This window comes from Camponotus floridanus, unplaced genomic scaffold (assembly GCF_003227725.1).
Source record: "Camponotus floridanus strain SB8 unplaced genomic scaffold, Cflo_v7.5 scaffold15, whole genome shotgun sequence".
NCBI lineage: Eukaryota > Metazoa > Arthropoda > Insecta > Hymenoptera > Formicidae > Camponotus > Camponotus floridanus.
The window spans coordinates 2,451,470-2,470,544 of record NW_020229270.1 but is presented as its reverse complement, the minus strand read 5'-3'; the positions used below and the strand labels follow the sequence as shown (position 1 = coordinate 2,470,544).

At 28.5% G+C, this 19,075-nt stretch overlaps 6 protein-coding genes and 1 non-coding gene across 14 annotated transcripts; 4 read left to right on the top strand and 3 right to left on the bottom strand.

The window, feature by feature from the left end:
- Positions 1–497: 497 nt before the first annotated feature.
- LOC105258606 (vesicle transport protein SFT2B) lies at positions 498–2,079 on the bottom strand. Of its 7 annotated transcripts, none has more exons than XM_011269956.3 (6): positions 1,873–2,079; positions 1,525–1,643; positions 1,373–1,390; positions 1,064–1,233; positions 828–945; positions 498–761 (listed from the first exon to the last, which is right to left on the bottom strand). In XM_011269956.3, the coding sequence occupies exons 2-6, from the start codon at positions 1,594–1,596 to the stop codon at positions 633–635; spliced, it is 507 nt and encodes a 168-aa protein (XP_011268258.1). In that variant the 5' UTR covers positions 1,597–1,643; positions 1,873–2,079; the 3' UTR covers positions 498–632. The 7 variants fall into 7 exon arrangements, with proteins under 7 accessions (XP_011268258.1, XP_025262360.1, XP_025262361.1 ...); XM_025406575.1 differs by having other exon boundaries at positions 1,801–2,062; XM_025406576.1 differs by having other exon boundaries at positions 1,826–2,062.
- Positions 2,080–2,256: 177 nt separating this feature from the next.
- On the top strand, positions 2,257–2,449 carry LOC112637281. Its single transcript, XR_003122491.1, has one exon. It is a non-coding gene; the product is annotated as a U2 spliceosomal RNA (small nuclear RNA).
- A 1,392-nt stretch (positions 2,450–3,841) lies between these two features.
- On the bottom strand, positions 3,842–6,977 carry LOC105258601 (post-GPI attachment to proteins factor 3). The gene is made up of 7 exons (XM_025406621.1): positions 6,747–6,977; positions 6,134–6,276; positions 5,666–5,818; positions 5,216–5,340; positions 4,923–5,056; positions 4,633–4,834; positions 3,842–4,008 (listed from the first exon to the last, which is right to left on the bottom strand). Exons 1-7 carry the CDS (start codon positions 6,886–6,888, stop codon positions 3,945–3,947), a joined length of 963 nt encoding a protein of 320 aa, XP_025262406.1. The 5' UTR covers positions 6,889–6,977; the 3' UTR covers positions 3,842–3,944.
- A 148-nt stretch (positions 6,978–7,125) lies between these two features.
- On the top strand, positions 7,126–10,466 carry LOC105258602 (differentially expressed in FDCP 6 homolog). 2 transcript variants are annotated; one of them, XM_011269949.3, is made up of 9 exons: positions 7,126–7,468; positions 7,622–7,741; positions 7,951–8,154; positions 8,237–8,352; positions 8,423–8,546; positions 8,666–9,016; positions 9,091–9,292; positions 9,362–9,517; positions 9,855–10,466. In XM_011269949.3, the coding sequence occupies exons 1-9, from the start codon at positions 7,370–7,372 to the stop codon at positions 10,103–10,105; spliced, it is 1,623 nt and encodes a 540-aa protein (XP_011268251.1). In that variant the 5' UTR covers positions 7,126–7,369; the 3' UTR covers positions 10,106–10,466. The 2 variants fall into 2 exon arrangements, with proteins under 2 accessions (XP_011268251.1, XP_011268252.1); XM_011269950.3 differs by having other exon boundaries at positions 7,128–7,468; positions 8,666–9,007.
- A 66-nt stretch (positions 10,467–10,532) lies between these two features.
- On the top strand, positions 10,533–13,011 carry LOC105258622 (dynein regulatory complex subunit 2-like). The gene is made up of 6 exons (XM_011269981.3): positions 10,533–11,146; positions 11,217–11,469; positions 11,665–11,888; positions 11,976–12,368; positions 12,574–12,711; positions 12,786–13,011. Exons 1-6 carry the CDS (start codon positions 11,009–11,011, stop codon positions 12,978–12,980), a joined length of 1,341 nt encoding a protein of 446 aa, XP_011268283.2. The 5' UTR covers positions 10,533–11,008; the 3' UTR covers positions 12,981–13,011.
- A 212-nt stretch (positions 13,012–13,223) lies between these two features.
- LOC105258599 (THO complex subunit 5 homolog) lies at positions 13,224–16,545 on the bottom strand. Its single transcript, XM_025406629.1, has 11 exons — positions 16,329–16,545; positions 16,107–16,244; positions 15,811–16,025; positions 15,639–15,714; positions 15,372–15,557; positions 15,127–15,259; positions 14,797–15,036; positions 14,505–14,607; positions 14,130–14,337; positions 13,646–13,943; positions 13,224–13,559 (listed from the first exon to the last, which is right to left on the bottom strand). The coding sequence occupies exons 1-11, from the start codon at positions 16,422–16,424 to the stop codon at positions 13,243–13,245; spliced, it is 2,010 nt and encodes a 669-aa protein (XP_025262414.1). The 5' UTR covers positions 16,425–16,545; the 3' UTR covers positions 13,224–13,242.
- A 187-nt stretch (positions 16,546–16,732) lies between these two features.
- On the top strand, positions 16,733–18,768 carry LOC105258598 (INO80 complex subunit B). Its single transcript, XM_011269945.2, has 7 exons — positions 16,733–16,804; positions 16,949–17,025; positions 17,138–17,300; positions 17,491–17,674; positions 17,887–18,120; positions 18,217–18,389; positions 18,591–18,768. The coding sequence occupies exons 2-7, from the start codon at positions 16,980–16,982 to the stop codon at positions 18,721–18,723; spliced, it is 933 nt and encodes a 310-aa protein (XP_011268247.1). The 5' UTR covers positions 16,733–16,804; positions 16,949–16,979; the 3' UTR covers positions 18,724–18,768.
- The last annotated feature ends 307 nt before the right edge of the window (positions 18,769–19,075 follow it).

Genomic DNA, 19,075 nt, shown 5'->3' with positions numbered 1-19,075 from the left:
ATCATCCCAAAGAAATTGTAACACGAACATAACAAATATTCAATAACCAATTTTAATTAATTCGATTTTATATTTCAATATTTATTTCTTAAGAAAATAAATTTTATATAATCTTTAAATGTATTAAATACACTTAAATAATTAAATCTTTTATTAAAATGCAATGCATTTTAAATAATATCAAAATACAATGTGTGTACATACAGTCCAAAAATCTTGTAGTATTAAATTCTAACAATAATAAATGTTAAGAAATATATAAGAATATATTTATATTACATTATATACTGATTAATTCAGTTCATAACAATTCATGTAGCATAATGTATTAGATATATAATAATATATATAATGTATCATATGGAATCAAGCATATCATTTGTGGTATACAAGATGTTTTATAATACATATTGTGTTGTGTTGTATATATTACAAAGAATTTATATTATTATTATTATGAAATATATATATATATATATATATATATATATATCTTAATATCTAATTCTTACAAAATGAGTAGAGGATAATTTATACATCAGATATTACAATACGGTTAGTGTCAGAAGGCACCATGAAATTTAAATAATATTCATATAACAAATGCAGAAGAAAAAAAACAATTGCTCTTCTCATGTAATACAGGCTTCCACTGTCTTTTTGACGGCATCGCGAGCATATGGAATATATGACAAAGAATACCATGTCATAGCTAGCGACTGAATAATTATAAATAATAGAGCTAAACCAGGATTGTGCAACTGAAATCAGAAATATATTGTAAATATTTCCAGGATACTAATGAATAGGAAATAGAAAGTACTTACATATAAAGCTGCAACTAATGTCAAAGTAACAGAAACAATTACTAATATAGTTGCAATCAATCTCGTTGATGCAAACATCTTTTTAAATTGATTGAATGGTCCCATTAAGAAACATGTGCTATAACAGAAATTAACATACTGACATTGTAATTTAAATAATATAAAATAAAATAATGCCTGTAATATGGACATGACACATTATTTGCATACTATATTATTATTTGTGTACATTTTACCTTGCTAAAGAGATAATATTGCCTAGAGTGTAGAAAACAGCAAATACAGCGAGGCCTTTTTGCAAAAATAGAGCAAAGGATCCAAGAAATGAACATAATATCCCTACGATGAAACAAATTGCAAAACCTTTTATCCTGGTAGACCAACTTAATGTTGTTTGATCCATGACCTATGTTAAATAGAAAAAAATATTAATCTGTTATAATTATTTCCATATAAAGGAGACACTTATTATAATGCTTGCAGTAATATCTGCAAATGTTACAAGTATATGAAACACATATACTTGTAATGTTTTATTAATTTACCGTAAAATCTGCATCAACCTTCCATCGTCGATCGCAAACATAAGCATTTAAAATGATAAATTCGATAAGTTTATGAATAAAACTTAATTTTTATAGAGACAAATATAATTAATGTAATCAATACTGTTAATTGATTTAAGAAACGTGATTACCTGAGAAATGATACCACTTTCTTCATCGCAACTTCGTTCATTGCCGTTGAGGGCTCTTCTTAATTTATCCATTTTTAACTCAATAATGAAAACGAATTATGGAATTTTCTCCCCCAAAACTGGAATATCAAAATACTTCAATTCAATAATTTACTCAATATTGCAGAGGTTATAAATACGAGGTTATAAAGTTGAATGAAATATTATTCCTTCTTCTGTAGAAACTTTAGATCATGCATATTTAATTTTAATTTATCAAGCAAATAATCTATGTACATTAAGTTTTGATTGTGGAAATTACATATGTCGTTATATTAATGTATACGTATTTCTTGCACTTTTTCAGACCTGTTTGCAGTGTAACTCGAAAATACTCCTGTCAACTCTTTACAAGGAAAAAATAATCAAAGAAATTCGTACATATACACGTATACATACACACACAATCGTAGATAATGATTAGTAATAAACGACACTAATTATCGATTTTAGCGGTACTAATTATCATTGTTAATTAGTGGTGATAATTAATTAGTATTAATTAATAATTTTAATTAATTGCAACTGTAATATTTATAAAAATGACAGGTAGATAGGTTAGGGATGGCTCGGCGGGCTGTAGACGTACGCAAGTTTCGGTCGTCACCGCTACATGGCGTATACATCAAAGCGTTACCCATAAGTAAAAAACGTTGAGAATGCTATTTAAAAGGCGTAAAAACGGTTAAAGGTATCGCTTCTCGGCTCTCTGAGCTAAGATCAAAGTGTAGTATCTGTTCTTATCAGCTTAATATCTGATACAATCCCCATAGGGGATTCAGAATATTAAACTGATTTTTGGGACCGGGCGGGTGACCGGAGCTTGCTCCGACTCTGCCGCGGGTCGACCTGGCATTGCAGTGCCGCCAGGAACGGCCCAATAATATAATTAAAGCATAATGATTAATTAACTAATTAGTTTATTAATAATAAACTAAAGTATTACTATAAGCGCTGGAAGTAACAAGTCTTCACTTGTCCGCGGTGCGGTGAGGTATTGTGAGGTGTTGAGGTTTCTTTATATATAAAATTAAATATATTAAATATTATATCTTGTAAAGATAAAGTTCATATATATGTATATAAAACCAGAAAATAAATTTATTAAAGAAATTTATATATAAACGTCTCTAAACTCACGATGTCCAATTACAGCGAATAAGACTTATAGCGTTTACTTATTACATGAAGTAAAGACTTATAGCGTTTTCTTATTACTGTAAATATGTATTAATGTATGTACTATTAATTATTAATTAGTTTATCTAAAAATTATACAACTCTCTGGGGCGTATCATAGGCAGCAGAATATTTCGGGCATGTATGAATTATTTGTCATTATTTAGAAAAAAATTAATTAGTTTATTTATATTAGGAAAAATTAATTAGAAAAAAGTAATTAGTTTATTTATATAGGAAAAGTTAATCAGAAAAAATTAATTATGTTATTTAGGCATATCTCGAATGACTCGTGTTGCCTTATTCGATTTGTAAAATGTATTCTGAATGTATTATGTATGAATGTAAAATGTATTATAAATTCCCGGATTCGCGAAGTAATAGTGAATTCGATTGGATGCATAACAGTAAAACTTCGATTATGTAATTAATCTTATATAATATGTAATTAATTTTACGAGTTATTATTGTCATTATTCATATATTGATTAACAATACATATAATACTAAATCGTAATATTAATTAGTAATATTAATAATCTTACTATTTTAATTAGTAAGCAATTTATTGTTATAATTATTTAATAACGAGTTATTATTGTATATATTGTTTTGATATTCAATAATGAAAAAGTTTTTTCATGGGAGAGCGTGCTGGACGACCTGGGGGTCCAGGAGTCGGCCATCCGAGTGTTCCGGTGAGTGTCTCAGGGGTGATGGGTCATCGGCGGGGAGTACACGTAGCCGGCGGCGTCGGAGCGAGACACCGTCGAGTCCGAGGAGCAGCAGGAGCGGAGAGCATCCCCGAAAGAGGTGGGAAAACTCTATCGGTGTTACAGATTGACACCCGAGATTCTTTCTCGCCTCCATCCTGGAGATGTCATCGTGGTGCGCGCATCCGCAGGTATTTTTGTAGATAGAAATATATATGAGGTCCGAATGGCAGAAGCGGGACTCGAATCCGAAATACTTCGCCTTTCAGGCAACGGCTCTTATCACTGAGCTATTTGGACCTCACATCTTATGTTGCTTTTTACATAGTAATACAGTATCGATACGATTTCAGATTTAAAAAATTGCGCTCATTAGACGCAATTAATCATCCTGGGGAGTATATCTACTATTATATATATTGTAAAAAGATTTATTGCACATATATAATAATAAAATTAATATTTAAAATATAATTTTTTATATAATAATTAAAATCTAGACTGTAATTTATTGTAATATATTTTTAAATAACAGCAATCTGAGATCATAAACCTGCAAACGAAAATATAATTATTTATGGATATTTACGTATAATGGATGATAGATAATGACAATATATATACAGGGTGTCCGATTCGTGAGGGACCAAACGAAAAGTGATGATAGATTGGGTCAAATTAAGAAGAATAGTCCTCTACCATTTTGCAAAATTCGCAATAATTAAGTAATAGGCAAAAAGCGGTCTACCGCTCTTCTCATGCGCCGGGACATTTTTGCGCTCGGACACCCTGTATACACTCATGTATATATATATGTATATATATATATATATATATATATATATATATTTTTTTTTTTTTTTTTTCCTATATTAAAGATCTCTACTCCCTATCTCCATCATCTAATGTCATTTTCATGTGATTCAAGATTCAATTAAAATGTAATTAATTACAATAATTAATTTATTACTTCTATTAATTAATTTATCATTTTTAAGAAATTCAAATTTTATATACTATTCACTTGACATTTTTTTAAATACATACATACATACATACATAATACATAATACATAATACGTATACATACGTGCGTGCGTGCGTGTATGTACATATATATGTTTATGTACAATTATTATATACGTTTATAAGTTAAAGTTATAAACATCTTTCTTACCTATACAATAATACCGTTAAAGGAACAGTACTGGCATGCCATAAGGAATGAGCATCGAATATCCAAAAGATAGGGGGAAAATCTGCCAGTTCTAGCAGAGTCACAAAAACAGTTAATGTATTGAACCAACCAATTAAATGTACATGAGAATTATTGCGATTAAAATACCACCATAACAATGTTATTGCAAAGGTCGTCAAACCTAAAAATTTCATATTTATAGTATAATTATTTTTCTATAATAATATTAACTGTAAAATTTATAACGTAATATGCAATGTAAAATTTACCTAATGTTATGTTAAGCATCATATTATAACCGTAATTAATTTTGCCTGACCATAAGTGTGATAAATGTATATATAAAATGCTTAGATATCCACTAGTTATTATAACAAATGCTCTATTGTTTTTGTATGTTATTCTAAAAATAATTAACACATAAATTTAACATCATAGATTAAAATACTCTGAAAATATATTCTATATATACTATTTTAAAATTAATTCAAAAGTGGTAACTGTTCCATATTTTTGAAGAATATATTATGTATAAAAGAAGGATGAAACTATTGCACATTACCTTAAAAGCATGCAATATAACAATGTAAGTACCATAGTGAATGCACAAGAATAATCCATGGCTTCTGTAAATGGTCTATCTCGTGAATGGAATATAGTGGACCAAAACCATCCATTTAAACATATCTGCAATAAAATTATAATAGGATTAAAATTGGAAGAATATTCATTGCTAAATATAATATATACGATTAATATGATCAGAATTACAGAAATTGATAAATATCAGAATGGATAATTTTTTTGCAAAAATGTATTACCTTCTAAGTACATAAAACTTCAAAATATAGAATTAATTTTAAATTTATATTCAATTATTATTTATTATATTAATTATTATGTTAATTGTGTGGTATGTGTGTAACTAAGTTTTTGTTAATTGTAATTACAAAATCTAAATATAAGAAGTGCTTTATTATTTGTGGAATACTCTTGAAAATGTTACTCTTACAATGCTGAAATATTCCCAAACATAGAACATAGGGTTGGTTCGATTTACTTTTCTTCTAAATTTTTTATGCATTACCCAATGCGCATAAAAATTTAATACAGAGAATAAAACTGATGCAGGCTCCTGACATCCAAATAAGCGAATAAATGGCCACTGAAAATAGAGACTAACTTGTCATTCTATTTATAAACTGATTATTAATTACAAGAATAAAATTTAATACAATACTAATTATTTATAAATAAAATATTGTATGAGTGAAAATTAATATAACATTAACATTATATAATCTTTATTATAGAATTAACTTTTCTCATATATATAATAATTGATCATATATAATGAATATTTTGCTAAGTAATATTTGATATCATTTTTTGTATAATATTTTATAATTCTTTATATAGCATTTAAATGTACTATTCTTAGAAAATTATGTAAAGTTTTATATTTTTACAATTTGCTTACTTTTCCATGAAACTGAGGTATTTTTAAACCATGAGATACAAAGGAGTCAACAGTCTTCCATGTGCAAGTATAACTGCAATCTTCCTTACAGGACCAGTGTAACAAAATCAATGATAAAGGAGGTTGTTCCTTAAAAGTTGTTTCTGCGCAACATGTAAGTACATATAATTAAAAACTATCAAATATAATTATCTCTATAAATTTTCTTTTATATATAATATAATATTTTATATATAATATATTATATATATAATCTTATATATATATATATATATATATTATTATTATATATATTATATATATATTATATATATATTATTATATACATCCATATATAATTATATATATATTATATATTATATATATAATCTTTTATATATAATATAATATTTTATAATAATAATGGAGAAAATATTTTTAATTAGGTTCTAAAAAAATGTGTAGCTAAAAAATAGTAAAACTCTGCATATTTAATATCTTCAGTCTAAATTTTGTAATATTTACATAGAATAAAAATTTTTTCTCCATTCGATAAATTATTAAATACTTTGAACCAAGATCTGATTATTATTATAACATTTAGAAGAATAACAATGAGAAAAAAATCAATTACCATTTTTACAATTCCTAGCGAGACACAATGCTAGACATTGCTTGTATATCTGCGATTTGTCACCTATTGAACCAACCACATTTCCAATCAAATAAAAGAACTGAAAAATAATCAACAGAAGAATCCATGCCGATTTTGACATGCCGTCAATACGTCAAATCATAACCAAGTTGTAACTGACAGTAAAACTGCTGTTGCAGCACACAGAATTTTAATGCGCATGCGTTGAAATACAGCACAATATCCTCTCTTTCTCTTTCTTTGAACAGATATCTCATGTGTTTGAAGAAGGATAAAGAAGTAGATGCAAAAAGGAAACAGTTTGCAAAGCGGAGGGGAGAGAAATCTTCGCACGAAATAATATACATTATGCGTCATTCTTAATGATCATTTTTAGCACGAGAATGTGAGATTATGGCAAGTGAATAAAAAATTCTAAGAGGAAAAAGATTGGTATCTTGAAAAACGCAAGGAAGGGAAAACCAAATCATTTAAAGAGACAGCAAGAGAATGAGAGTGATGAGATATGCGCTCACGAATATTTACGAGATGTGCAGGGGCGCGATAGCAAGATAAAGAAAAACACCTGTTGGCTGACTCTCGTGTAAGTGCAGGCAAGAGCGATGGCCCACCTGTTTAAGAACCTCAGCAACAGCATTTGGCATGCGTTCCAAGCATTGCAGGCCGATGATATCAACACGGTCGCTAAGTCAAAGTTAAAGGTAAAATTTTGAGGAATTGATAGAATTGCCAGAGGAACTTATAGCAAGGCATATCCTGTCAATTCCTGTCAGTCTCATATTGCATAAACTTTATTTATATATCAAATTTATATGTCAAATATATATATCTCACAATTGATGATTTGTCCATAGGTGTTGACGGCCAATATTGGTACATTGATGGATTTGTATGGCGTGGAAAAAGGTCTAGAGCATTATCGGAGTACACAGAGCTTGACATTTGATCAGTATATGTATTATTTGCAGAAAGAGGTAAGGCATTCTATAAGAGCAAAGAGTCACGAGTCATCCAATTACTTTTAAGAAATATAATTAAAATATATATAAATGTTTTTATTCTTTTTTATTTTCAAATGTTTTGTTAAAAATGTTTAAATTTTACCAAATTGTCATGTATTTTCTCTTCGTTAGTTTAGAGCATTAATTTTATTGTATATAAATACAAAATTGTTGTGCTTCAGGTGTTTTCTTCTATAACTGATGCTACTTCTCTACACACATTGAAAAGATTGGAGGAAGGAATAGATGAAATCTGTTGGCTGGTCTGTAAGAAAAACTATCTGGAAAGATCTCACCCAGTTTTTGAAAATCAAAGTGTTTACCAGTTATTTCGAATTTACTGTCTACTGGCTGAATCAGATCCGAATGCAACAGATTCTTATCTGGTGAATCTTATCTTGATAATTTATTCCTTTGTAAACAAGCACCTTTCAATTAAATATCTGATATATTATCTTTGTATTACAGGTAACAATGCATGGTGATGAAGTAGCACGAATTGCTTCGCATCTGGCAACATCCTTGGGTTTGCAGTGGGATGCTATAGATTTTTCTGCTCTATCAGCAGCTATCAAAATGTTTAGGTAATATTTTATTTATTCAATCAATAAAATTACAAAAAATAATTTCTTTATGAAAAAATTTTTTGGAAAGGTTTCCCACATTCCTAGCAGTTCTTGAATCAAAATACAGTGGTGGCAATACCTTAGACACTGTGGCATTAACAGAAGCTATTGATGATCTTTATCAGATTTATGTGGAGAATGTAGTGAAGAAGGTAAATCAAAATAGTTATTAAAATTTTAAATAAATTATAAGAAAATTATTAAATTTTTTATCATACATATATTTGGATTTTTTATTATTATAATTATTTTTATAAAATTTGGCACACAGGGTTATTTGATGAAAAAAGGTTTTCTACTGCCAACACTGCGATACTTCTGGTTTGTACTGCGTCCTGGTGAATTGGCATATTATAAAGATCCACACCAAAAAGAACCATCTGGATTAATATTATTGAATGCTAATTGTTGGGCTGACTCTTTGTCCAATAATGGGAAGCTTGATAGAAGATTTGTTCTTAGCACACCTGAACACAGATGTATAGAGCTAGTAGCAGAGGATCACAAAGGCAGGCTGCAATGGCTTGCAGCATTGCAAACAGCTATTCAGCATTCGAACGAGAAAATCGGCTATCAAAGAAGTTTGGCCAATCAAAGAAGATCTTTACGACAAGTAAAACTTGTAAAAAAATGAATTAAAAGATATTTATAATTCTAGTAAAAATTTATTTCCAACCATTTTATTACTACTATTAGGCTACTAAACAAGAAAAAGAAGAGACCAAGCTAGAACTTCAGCACGAGAGGCAAGCTAGAATTGCTGCTGAAATACAGGCTCGGAAATTAGAAGCTCTGTCGAAAGAGGAAGGCGCCAAAGTTCAACAATTGGAAGATGTTAAGCAAAAACTGGAGTTGCTGCTACAAGAAGAAAAACAGGCTCTACGCGACGAGGAAATAGGTAAGGATATTGTGTAATTTATATTACAATATATTTTGTTGAGTTATATAAGTTAAATATGTATTACAGTACGAAATTTGCAAGCAAGAGTATTACGTGAAGAATGGGAGAAAAGAGAGCAATTGGAAAAGTTGCAGCAGGAACAGCAAGAGTTGTTAGAAATGGAGAAAATGAAAAGACTAGAGTTTGAACGAATGCAACAGAAAAATGAACAACAGTTGCATGGTATGAGATCTATAAAAAATATTTAACTGTTTACACACATAATATAATTAAATATTTATTTTATTATTATTTTTAACATTTTTTAAATATTTCTTATTAATATATAATTTAATTATGCTTTTATATGCATGTATATGTATGTACATATGTAAAAGCTTCATTAAGCTGCAATTAATTAAAATTTTTAAAAGAGTGCAATCTATTAATTTTTAATGTTTTACATTAATTTTTATTTTTATTTTATCTTTAATTTTGTTCTTATTCTCTTATTCTTATTTATATTATTTTAAAATCTTATCTTTGTTTTAATGTTTTTTCTTTGTATTATTATTTTAAGATGCCGAATTACGTCTTCAGCAATTGGAAATGGAAAGGGAACATTTGGATGCTGAGTTACGTGTTGCACGCGAGAAAGTCAAACGCGCCGAAGAGGCTCAATTTCTACTGGAGACGCAAATTGTGACACATCCTTTAAAAGGAGGCGAAAGGATCAGACGTACTCAAAGCTTTATACCGACGACGAAAGAGCGGCCACTTTCCATGGAAAATATTGACACCAGGACTATGACATTGCAAAAAAATATTTGACACATATTTCATTATTGAGAACTACAAAAATCAATGCATTTATTATCCAAATTGCATTTAAGTCTTCCACCAAATAGAGTAATACAAAGAGCTTATAGAAACTATTATACATTCGCTATAAGTTGCAGGGCAACTAAACTATATTTTCATAAAAAATGCGAAAATCTTCATACGAGCTTCGATCAAGGTACGAATTCGATAATTTTTTTACTCTCGATGCCTTGCTTCATTTGCAATTATAGTAGAAAAGTAATCATAATAACGCATATACAAATATTGTATATACATATTTTTCTCTTATATAAAGTTATTGTCTCGAAAATAATGTGATGGATGACATTTATATTTTATAAGTTTAAAAAAATATAATATTAATTATATTTCTTGCCGATTACATAACACATTTTTATTTTATGTATAAAAAAATATATATATGAGCATATTTTTTGTCTCAAATACGTTATAGAGTAATATAATATATTTAATGTAAATTCATATCTAACCTTGTTAAAACGTACAGAATTGCTTACAGAAATATCTTTAACACTGCATATGTGAATATGTGAAATGTATATGTGAAAATGTTTTTATAAAATTCTATATTGACTAAATTTCTGAAGAAATTTTATATTATATTTCAGTAGAAAGAACTTGTGTGATTTAAATCAAATAAAATTTTTATAATGTATTATATAAGCCACACACACAGACACACACACACCACACACACACACACCACACACACAATATCTTGGATATAGAATTCGATCATTATTGATCAAACATGTTTTATTTTGCCTATCATAATAGGTCTTACTACCTTTATTCTTACGGGAAATTTGTATCTTGTTAAGAATAAAATCTATTTGAATATTAATTATTTGAGTGTAAATTTATTGTAAAATGCCGAAAAAAAAGGGAAAAGGAAGCAAATTAGCTCGCATGAGTGATGAGGAACGCGCCCGCTACTTGCAGCATCGAGCAGAATTAGAATTAGAGAGCAAACGACGTAAACAACAATTAATTGCGGCGTTTACTAAGGTATATTAAATATGCAATTGAAATAAATAATGTAATGCGATTTTGCAATAAATCAATTTGTGAAATATAGAATAAGCTGAAACGTGAGGAAGCGTTCTCGCGATTGAACACTGCAAAGATAAACGAACAATGGCGATTCATTCTACGTCGAATAAAATGTAAGGAACTTCATGAAAATGTGGAGTATCTTTGGAAAAATTTTGATCGCATGATGAAAATAAAAGACCTCATGATATGGCATTTATATAATGAATTAGAGACAACTGATATGGATCATAGAAGACTGCAAGAAGCTCATATTCAAATAATGGATATAATAATTGGTAACTCATTATAAATTGTATGTAAAGTATATTTAAACGCGCGCGCGCGCACAAACACACACACACACATGTGTAATCAAATATTTTAATTTCAAATCATATAATTAGAATATCTTAAAATTTAAAATTGATTTATATTTGATTTATATGTGCATAAGAAGAGGAGGAACATTGTTAATTATTGATGTTATATAGGAATATATAAGCAGAAATGTATGCATTTGCATGAATCTTTCACATACGAACGCAATCACATCACTACTGATGAAGTGAACGAATTAAATAAAATACGAGAGGATTTAGAGCAGTTCTGCAATCAATTGCAGAGTATAATTTTTGGACAAGATAAAGAGATAGAAAACAAATTAATGCAAACAAAAATCCAAAACGCCACTAACATACACAGCATTGTGTATTTGGTACAGAAATATTTCATTATTATAGTTTGTCCTATGATATGATGATGTAAATATGATGACGATAAGTATAATGTAAAAATATTTTAGAAGGAAGACTCTTTGTCACGTTTGATGCAATATGCTTCTAACGAGGTCGAAGAATTATGGCGACAACTTAATGAAACGATAATCGAATATGAGAACAATACGGGAGATAAGAGAAAACAGTACGAGTACTTGAAAGAACAAGACGATGTTCATCATGCGAATGTGGCGCAATATCCGAAGCTGCAGATACAGTTGCAAGGCACGATTAAAAATTTGAAACAGGACACGTACACGTTATCACAGAAGCGGGAACATAATATAACGGAATATAAGGATCAGATTGTACAGATGAAAAAGAAAACTGAAAGCTTGAGGCAAACATTTTCCATGACTCAAATGTTGGATGCTACCCAACTAAAAAAATTGACTATTATTAGTACCAGCGTTCTAAAAGTATTAAACTTTGATTAAAGTTTGATCTAGTTTAATTATTTCTAATTAAATTTAAGGAAAAATTGTGTATATGCGGTAAATTGTGCATAAATTATATATATATATATATATATATATATATATATATATATACATGTATTTAACAAATTAAAATTTGGATTCCTTATCTAATAAATATGTATCTTTAAGATTGTTTAATTTACAGGAATTGAGAAGAATTTCAGAGAAAGGTTCGGCATTAATTTCGTTACTGAAAATATGTTCGAGTTTAGAACCATTTTCATTGACTGTTCAGAAATACACTTTACGCGATACTGGATCTAGAATAACCTTTGCAAGCTGTGTGAGTTATTACATATATGTAAGGAAAAAGCATGTTCAATGAAATAAGATTAAATAATATGAGGTTATTCGTAGATGTCAGAGCCATTTGATAAATTGGAAAATTTTTGGGAACAGTTTAATTATATTAAAGCTGATAATATATTCATGAAGAAGGAATGCGATGAACTGTCTTTTGAGAATAAACAGTTGAGAAATACTTTGCGCACGTATCTCTTGACTGTTTCTAGAACTCCAACCGCGCGGCCGCTTACATCTATTTCTGTATAAACAAAATACATATATTTCTAATATAAAAAGAGACCAACACTTTAAATTAAAAAGATATGATTTAATATTATATATGTAGAAAATATTAATCTTTTAAAATTAAAATTAATTTTTTGTAATTCTTAAATAATTTTTAAATTCTCTTAAGAATTGGAATAATTTAAAGAAATAAAAAATTATATATTTTATAAGTACTTGTGTATGTGTGTGGAAATCAATAGAGAATAAAATAATACATACATATACAAATAATTTAATTTATTCAACGATGAATAAATATTCCTCCTCCAAGCGACAAATATTTGTATGGTCGAGCGCGAGTCCGCCCTTTCACAGGATGGAAAAATATCTTTTCTTTTGGTGCCATGCTCTCAGTTTCTAGATAAATATCGAAGCACGCTCTCAGCCGTTGTATCTGTGCCGTTAACGTTGGCGACTTTGTCCACATCACATTGACCTCTCTCTCGATATCTCTGACGATATCCGCGGATGCCGGTACCATTGGGCTGATGCTTACGTTAAATACTGGTGCTATCTTCGGATAATCTGGTTTGATAGCGATTCTTGCCACAAGTTCACCTAAAAACATTTTTATCTAAATGTCTAGAAAAATAAAAAAATAATGTATATTCGTATAAAAAAATCTGAAATAATAGTAATCATACTACTGCCACGACGAAGTACAGCTTCGTAAAAGATATCTACAGATGATACTAATCCTTGTTGGCAGAATGCTGACGAAGTGATATAATTTGAGTAATTCTTCCAAGTCATAGTTGTGAATCGATGCAATGACGTTGAGATTTTTTGCGGCACTGGATCCGTTGTACTGACGAAAATTGGTAGATTACCAGATTCCAAATGTCGTATCTCCGAACAAAGATCCAGCCGCGCTTTTACACGTCGCTTGATTTCTTTCAACACACTCTCTACACAATCTTGTGCCAATTCTTGACTTGTAAGCTGTAAATAAAGTTAAATTTTAGTTAAATATATATGCTAATTTATATCAATGAGCAAATAAAATTATTTTAAATTATAACTTTTTATTACACAAGTAAACGAATTATTTTTTTATATTTTTTTACGAGTATGAGAACTAAGAGATTAACACTTTAAATTAATTTTTAACATTTCAATTATAAACACCTTTCGTTGTTGCTCATTCATATCAGATGAGACAAAATGCAGACCAGCCATTCTTTGTGCCCATCTATAAGGAATGCCTAGTCCCAAAGATGAGAAAGAACCCAAATTATGTCGTGATAACTGATATTGATTGGCGGGATTCGGGCTCTCCAATCCTGAGTCTTGCGGATACAGTTCGCGAAGAATCGATTCCGATACCAGCATGTCTCTATTAATAGAACACAATTTGAAAGAATTACCTCAAATAATTGAAAAAAAAAATAAAAATGTATTTTCAAAAGTGTTTTTATAAATATATATTATAAATTTCAATAATTTAATATTATAAATGTTAAAAAAAATTTAATTTTTAAGTAATGTTTAAATAATATATACCCAGCACTAATACCTCCTAAGTCTTCCGTCTCGAGTTTTGACTCTACTGTAATGACTTTTAAATAAATCATATAATAGAAGCAAAGAGTCAATTTCGTCTCATCTGAAAAATTTATTTTACGTAAAATTTAATCAAGATTTAAATTAAGATTTTTAGAAAAACTCCAAACTTAGTTTTATTTATTATTACATTTTCCTGCATTAGAATATGATCACACATATTAAAATAAAAATAAAATTTAATTTTCGAGACAATTTTTATGGACTATAAATATATTAATCTAAAACTTACTTTTTAATACAATAATGATTTTTACATGTAACGGATGTCGTTGCAAGAGTTTTGATCGTTTTTCTTCCTGTCTAGCTTCCCGAGATAATCTGTGATGTCTCTTTTTATGCACGGGCACTTCCTCTACAATACTTTCCGATTGATTCTCAGGATCTGAATCAGATTCTTGCAAGCCATCCTGATTGTTTGCACGTTTTGCTTCATCTTCATCACCTTCTACTTTGACCACCAATGTATTATCTATAAAATATTTTAAGAAATAATAAATATAAGACTTTATTCATAAAAATGTAAATACATAATAAATTATATTTAATATATTAATTATACCATATGCATCCCTATAGGCAGATGCCTTTGCATACAATACATAAAGTGCTGATATGAGTAATGAAGCTTTTTGATGCTCTTGACGAATTTTATCCAATGGTAATCCAAGACTCTCTTGCAATGGTTTGCTTGCCTGAAAATGTAAAAAATAAAATATTATTTGTATAAATGTTTAAGAAAACATTATATGTATATATATATATATATATATATATATTTAATTTTTTAAGCTAATAAACTCTTACTTCCAATATAGAACGCAGTTGTGGTGCAAGATTATCTAAGCGAGTCTGTTTTGTCTCAATGCTGGATGCTACTGCCTTTTTGCTTTCTGTCAATTCATCACATAATGCTGCCAATTGTTTTCTTTGCGTTAATTCCCATTCCAAACGAGCTAGTCTCAATTGATGAGGATTGTTTTTTGTTATTTCCTAAAATACATTTGTCACATGTATCATATAAAGAAATTTAAATTTACAATTATCTACAGTTATATATAAAAAATTATATACAGGTCGTGAAATGTTTTCTGGAGCTTCTTTATAAAATTCCTCTTCCGAAACAAGTTCTATCAATTCATCCTTGGATCTAGATTGGAAAAAAGAAAAAAGAAGTTATTTTATTTTATTTAAAGATAATAAAGAAATGTGAAAAGTCCTCTAAAATAAAAATAAAGAGATTTACTTAAATTGAAGACATTTGACAACTTCTTTCTTCAAATGCATTACTTCATATAACAGATTCTGTAAATGCAAATGTTTACTATCTACACTGCTTTTTGCAGCCACAAGAGAATCACGTGCACATTTTGTACGAAATTTTTCCATCCGATTTAACTTCTTCAATTCTACAAATGCCAAGGATGTTTGAACTTGCAATTCACGAATCTCATCTTTTACCTAAAACACATTTTTGTTTCATATTAAATTTACAAAAAATTCAACAATAAATAATGATCATTATTTTGCAGGCTTTGTTACATTTGAATCTCCACTGGATTTCAATTTAACTATCTTATTCATTGCTGCTCGAATATTGTCACAGGTCGCCAAGAAACATTCAGAATCATCTTCAGGTAACCTCTCGTTAGCTTCCTTTTCTTCATAACTTATTATTATCTGAAACAAAATAATATTTGATTACTTTTTGGTTCTTTACATTATAATTAACAAATAATTATAATTTTTAGCATTTTTATGTACCTTATACATGTCTCCATCTTTCATCGACACTCCACCGCTCGTATTCAGAGACTTCCTTCTTTTTTTCGTACCATCTGATTCATTTTCCTTACCCATTTTTGATTAATTAGATTCCAAGAGATGTATCTTTACTTAAAACTAATAAAAACGTCGGATTATGAAGAATCGTTGCGGAATGAGGATTAAAAAATCTCAAAGAATCTCAACAAAACAATTTTAAAGTGCGTTCAAAAATCTTACTAAAATAAAATAATATTGTTTGACCAATCAGGACAGAAATATTTGCTCCTTTTTATCCTGATTGGTCAAATAAGTGGAATTTTACCATATGGGTAGGATTTACGAACGCATTCTGTCATAAACAGTCAGTGTTCCATCTATATATTTTATGTCTATGATGTATACCGAAGGTACACAACTTTCTGACATCACATTCGCCGCGCATGCGATGAAGGCATGGATGAGGGCAGATGAAGGCTAGTCTAATTTATTTACTCTTACATCAAAATTTAAGGGCGGAATAGAATGGAATAGGAATTGAAATATTAAAATAGAGAAAATGCAAATGTTTTGCATGTTCATCTTTACTCAATTTCAATCTCTGATATATTATTTTTTAGATAAGCTACTACTTGGCTACTCTTTGATCTAATGGGTAAGCCGAGAGATATAAGTACCGAAGAAGAAATGAATTTAGGTATGTGTGATCTTCTATTTATATTAATTTAAATTAATTTTTATACTATATTTTTTCATTGACATACAATGCAAATTTTCGATTTTTTCAATGTTGATTAAATATTTGTCAGATACAAATGATGTTCTACCGCAAAAAAGACACAAAAAACATAAACATAAAAAGCACAAAAAGAAAAAGCTTATGCATGACAACGACGTTTTTATTGACATCACAGCTGATACTAACCGGAAAAAAAGTTTTAGAATAAAAATGAAAAAGGAGGATGAAAGGAGGTAGGTGTAGGTTATATTTGTTTTATAATCTTGAAATATATATTTCAAAATTATACACTGCTTTTTACTTTCAAAATATATTAAGATAGAACAATTTTTTAATAATTTAGAACAATGTATAATGTCTAATTTGAAAAAATTTCAAGAATATTTAAGCATTTTACATATATAATTTATATTTATTTTTCAGTTTGGATAAACGTGAAAAAATATTGAAAACATGTAGTCTGAATGCAACTGCAATGAATACTACATCTTCTCCAAAAGCAACTACAAAGAAAAAAATTCCAAAAAGCAACAAAGGTAAAGATAGTGGGACTAGCAGCGAAGAAGAAAGATGGCTAGATGCTATTGAATCTGGTAAACTTGAAGAGGTGTGTATTTCTTTAAATATATTCTATATGAATATGAAAGCTATTATATATAACAACTATTATGTATAATATGTGCATATTTCTATTGGTTACACATTTTGAAAATCTGAAGGGAGATTGTGATGACTATAATAATGTAATAATAATGTAATAATTTACATAATAATGTAATAATTTATATTATTTTAATGTAATAATATATATTATTTTAGGTTGATGATGAATTGAAAAAAATTAAACCAAAAGATCCTAAACTCATGACAGCTCGACAGAGAGCAATGTTTGAGAGAAAAACTGATACTGAGCCAAATTCAGGTGTCGAACAATTGATGTCATTACCCACTGGTTACAAAGAAAAAGTTATGACTGCGGAAGCTATACAGAAGGCTGCTTTGAAATCTCTAAAACGAAAACAACTTGCTGATGAAAAACGAGAAAAAGATAAAGTACTGTTTAAAATAAAGTTTTCTTTATCCAGTTAGTTAGATTAACCATTTAAAGTTTCTTAATTCCGAATAAATATTTTTACATTATTGTTGTAGAAAAAGACAATGGAAAGATTACTTAAGAAACAAGAATCTAAAGCATCTAAAGTTATCAGTAAGGGCAGATTATCTAAACAACAAGTACCACTAGTGACATATCGTTTAACAATTGAGGGAAGTTCTATATCTTTACCACCTGGCGAAGATTTTCCACTTTGTCCCGCCAAAGAGTAAGTATAATAAGATTATTATTTATATATTTTAAAAATTATTATTTATATATAAATTATTTACATATATAATTATTTATATATTATTCTTTAAATTATATTTGTATATTATATATTTATGTATTATCTCATAGAGTTTTTTAATAATATTTAAGACAGATAGCATTAGTTGTGTATATCCTCTTATTAATTTTATTTCAGAAAAATTCCACCTAAACAAATTCTTTGCGGTGTAAATCAGTGTGGAAATCCAAAAAGATATTCATGTTCAAAAACTGGAGTACCATTATGTAGTTTACAGTGTTATAAAACCAATCTTTTTTTAAATACATAAACAATATACAGACACTATTAATATTTTTTCGAATGAGAAACCCTTTTCAAAATATATTTAACTAAATGTATATAAAAATCATATTGACAAGTTATATAGAATAGAAATTTATTTAAAAATAATCTTTATTTAAATTTATGTATGTTTATACATGTAAATATGAATGTGTGCGATTTCCTTTTTTTGTTAGTTTTCAATTGTTTCTTTTCTGAAGAAATATTTCTTTTTTTCATCCTTTTGTAGGAATAATGCTTCAATTATAAAAGTAATGAAACTGCATTTATGTATGTAAATATCGTACAAAATGTATCTTTGTGATAAAAAGAAAGTCTTTTCTCAAGATGTAGTATTC

Coding starts and splice junctions, on each gene's coding strand:
- LOC105258599 (XM_025406629.1), bottom strand. CDS start 16,424: ATGGGTAAGGAAAATGAATCAGATGGTACGAAAAAAAGAAGGAAGTCT. Junction 14,608..14,796: donor AATCATTATTGTATTAAAAA/GTAAGTTTTAGA, acceptor TAAATTTTTCAG/ATGAGACGAAATTGACTCTT. Junction 13,944..14,129: donor TGAATGAGCAACAACGAAAG/GTGTTTATAATT, acceptor CTTTATTTACAG/CTTACAAGTCAAGAATTGGC.
- LOC105258598 (XM_011269945.2), top strand. CDS start 16,980: ATGGGTAAGCCGAGAGATATAAGTACCGAAGAAGAAATGAATTTAG. Junction 17,026..17,137: donor CGAAGAAGAAATGAATTTAG/GTATGTGTGATC, acceptor AATATTTGTCAG/ATACAAATGATGTTCTACCG. Junction 17,301..17,490: donor AAAAAGGAGGATGAAAGGAG/GTAGGTGTAGGT, acceptor TTTATTTTTCAG/TTTGGATAAACGTGAAAAAA.
- LOC105258602 (XM_011269949.3), top strand. CDS start 7,370: ATGGCCCACCTGTTTAAGAACCTCAGCAACAGCATTTGGCATGCGTTC. Junction 8,353..8,422: donor GCAGCTATCAAAATGTTTAG/GTAATATTTTAT, acceptor TTTTTTGGAAAG/GTTTCCCACATTCCTAGCAG. Junction 9,293..9,361: donor TCTACGCGACGAGGAAATAG/GTAAGGATATTG, acceptor TATGTATTACAG/TACGAAATTTGCAAGCAAGA.
- LOC105258606 (XM_011269956.3), bottom strand. CDS start 1,596: ATGGATAAATTAAGAAGAGCCCTCAACGGCAATGAACGAAGTTGCGAT. Junction 946..1,063: donor AATATTATCTCTTTAGCAAG/GTAAAATGTACA, acceptor TTTCTGTTATAG/CACATGTTTCTTAATGGGAC. Junction 762..827: donor CATTAGTTGCAGCTTTATAT/GTAAGTACTTTC, acceptor TTCTGATTTCAG/TTGCACAATCCTGGTTTAGC.
- LOC105258622 (XM_011269981.3), top strand. CDS start 11,009: ATGCCGAAAAAAAAGGGAAAAGGAAGCAAATTAGCTCGCATGAGTGAT. Junction 11,889..11,975: donor TACACAGCATTGTGTATTTG/GTACAGAAATAT, acceptor AAAATATTTTAG/AAGGAAGACTCTTTGTCACG. Junction 12,712..12,785: donor GAATAACCTTTGCAAGCTGT/GTGAGTTATTAC, acceptor GGTTATTCGTAG/ATGTCAGAGCCATTTGATAA.
- LOC105258601 (XM_025406621.1), bottom strand. CDS start 6,888: ATGTCAAAATCGGCATGGATTCTTCTGTTGATTATTTTTCAGTTCTTT. Junction 5,819..6,133: donor TACCTCAGTTTCATGGAAAA/GTAAGCAAATTG, acceptor CTCTATTTTCAG/TGGCCATTTATTCGCTTATT. Junction 5,341..5,665: donor TTTGGGAATATTTCAGCATT/GTAAGAGTAACA, acceptor ATTTTATTGCAG/ATATGTTTAAATGGATGGTT.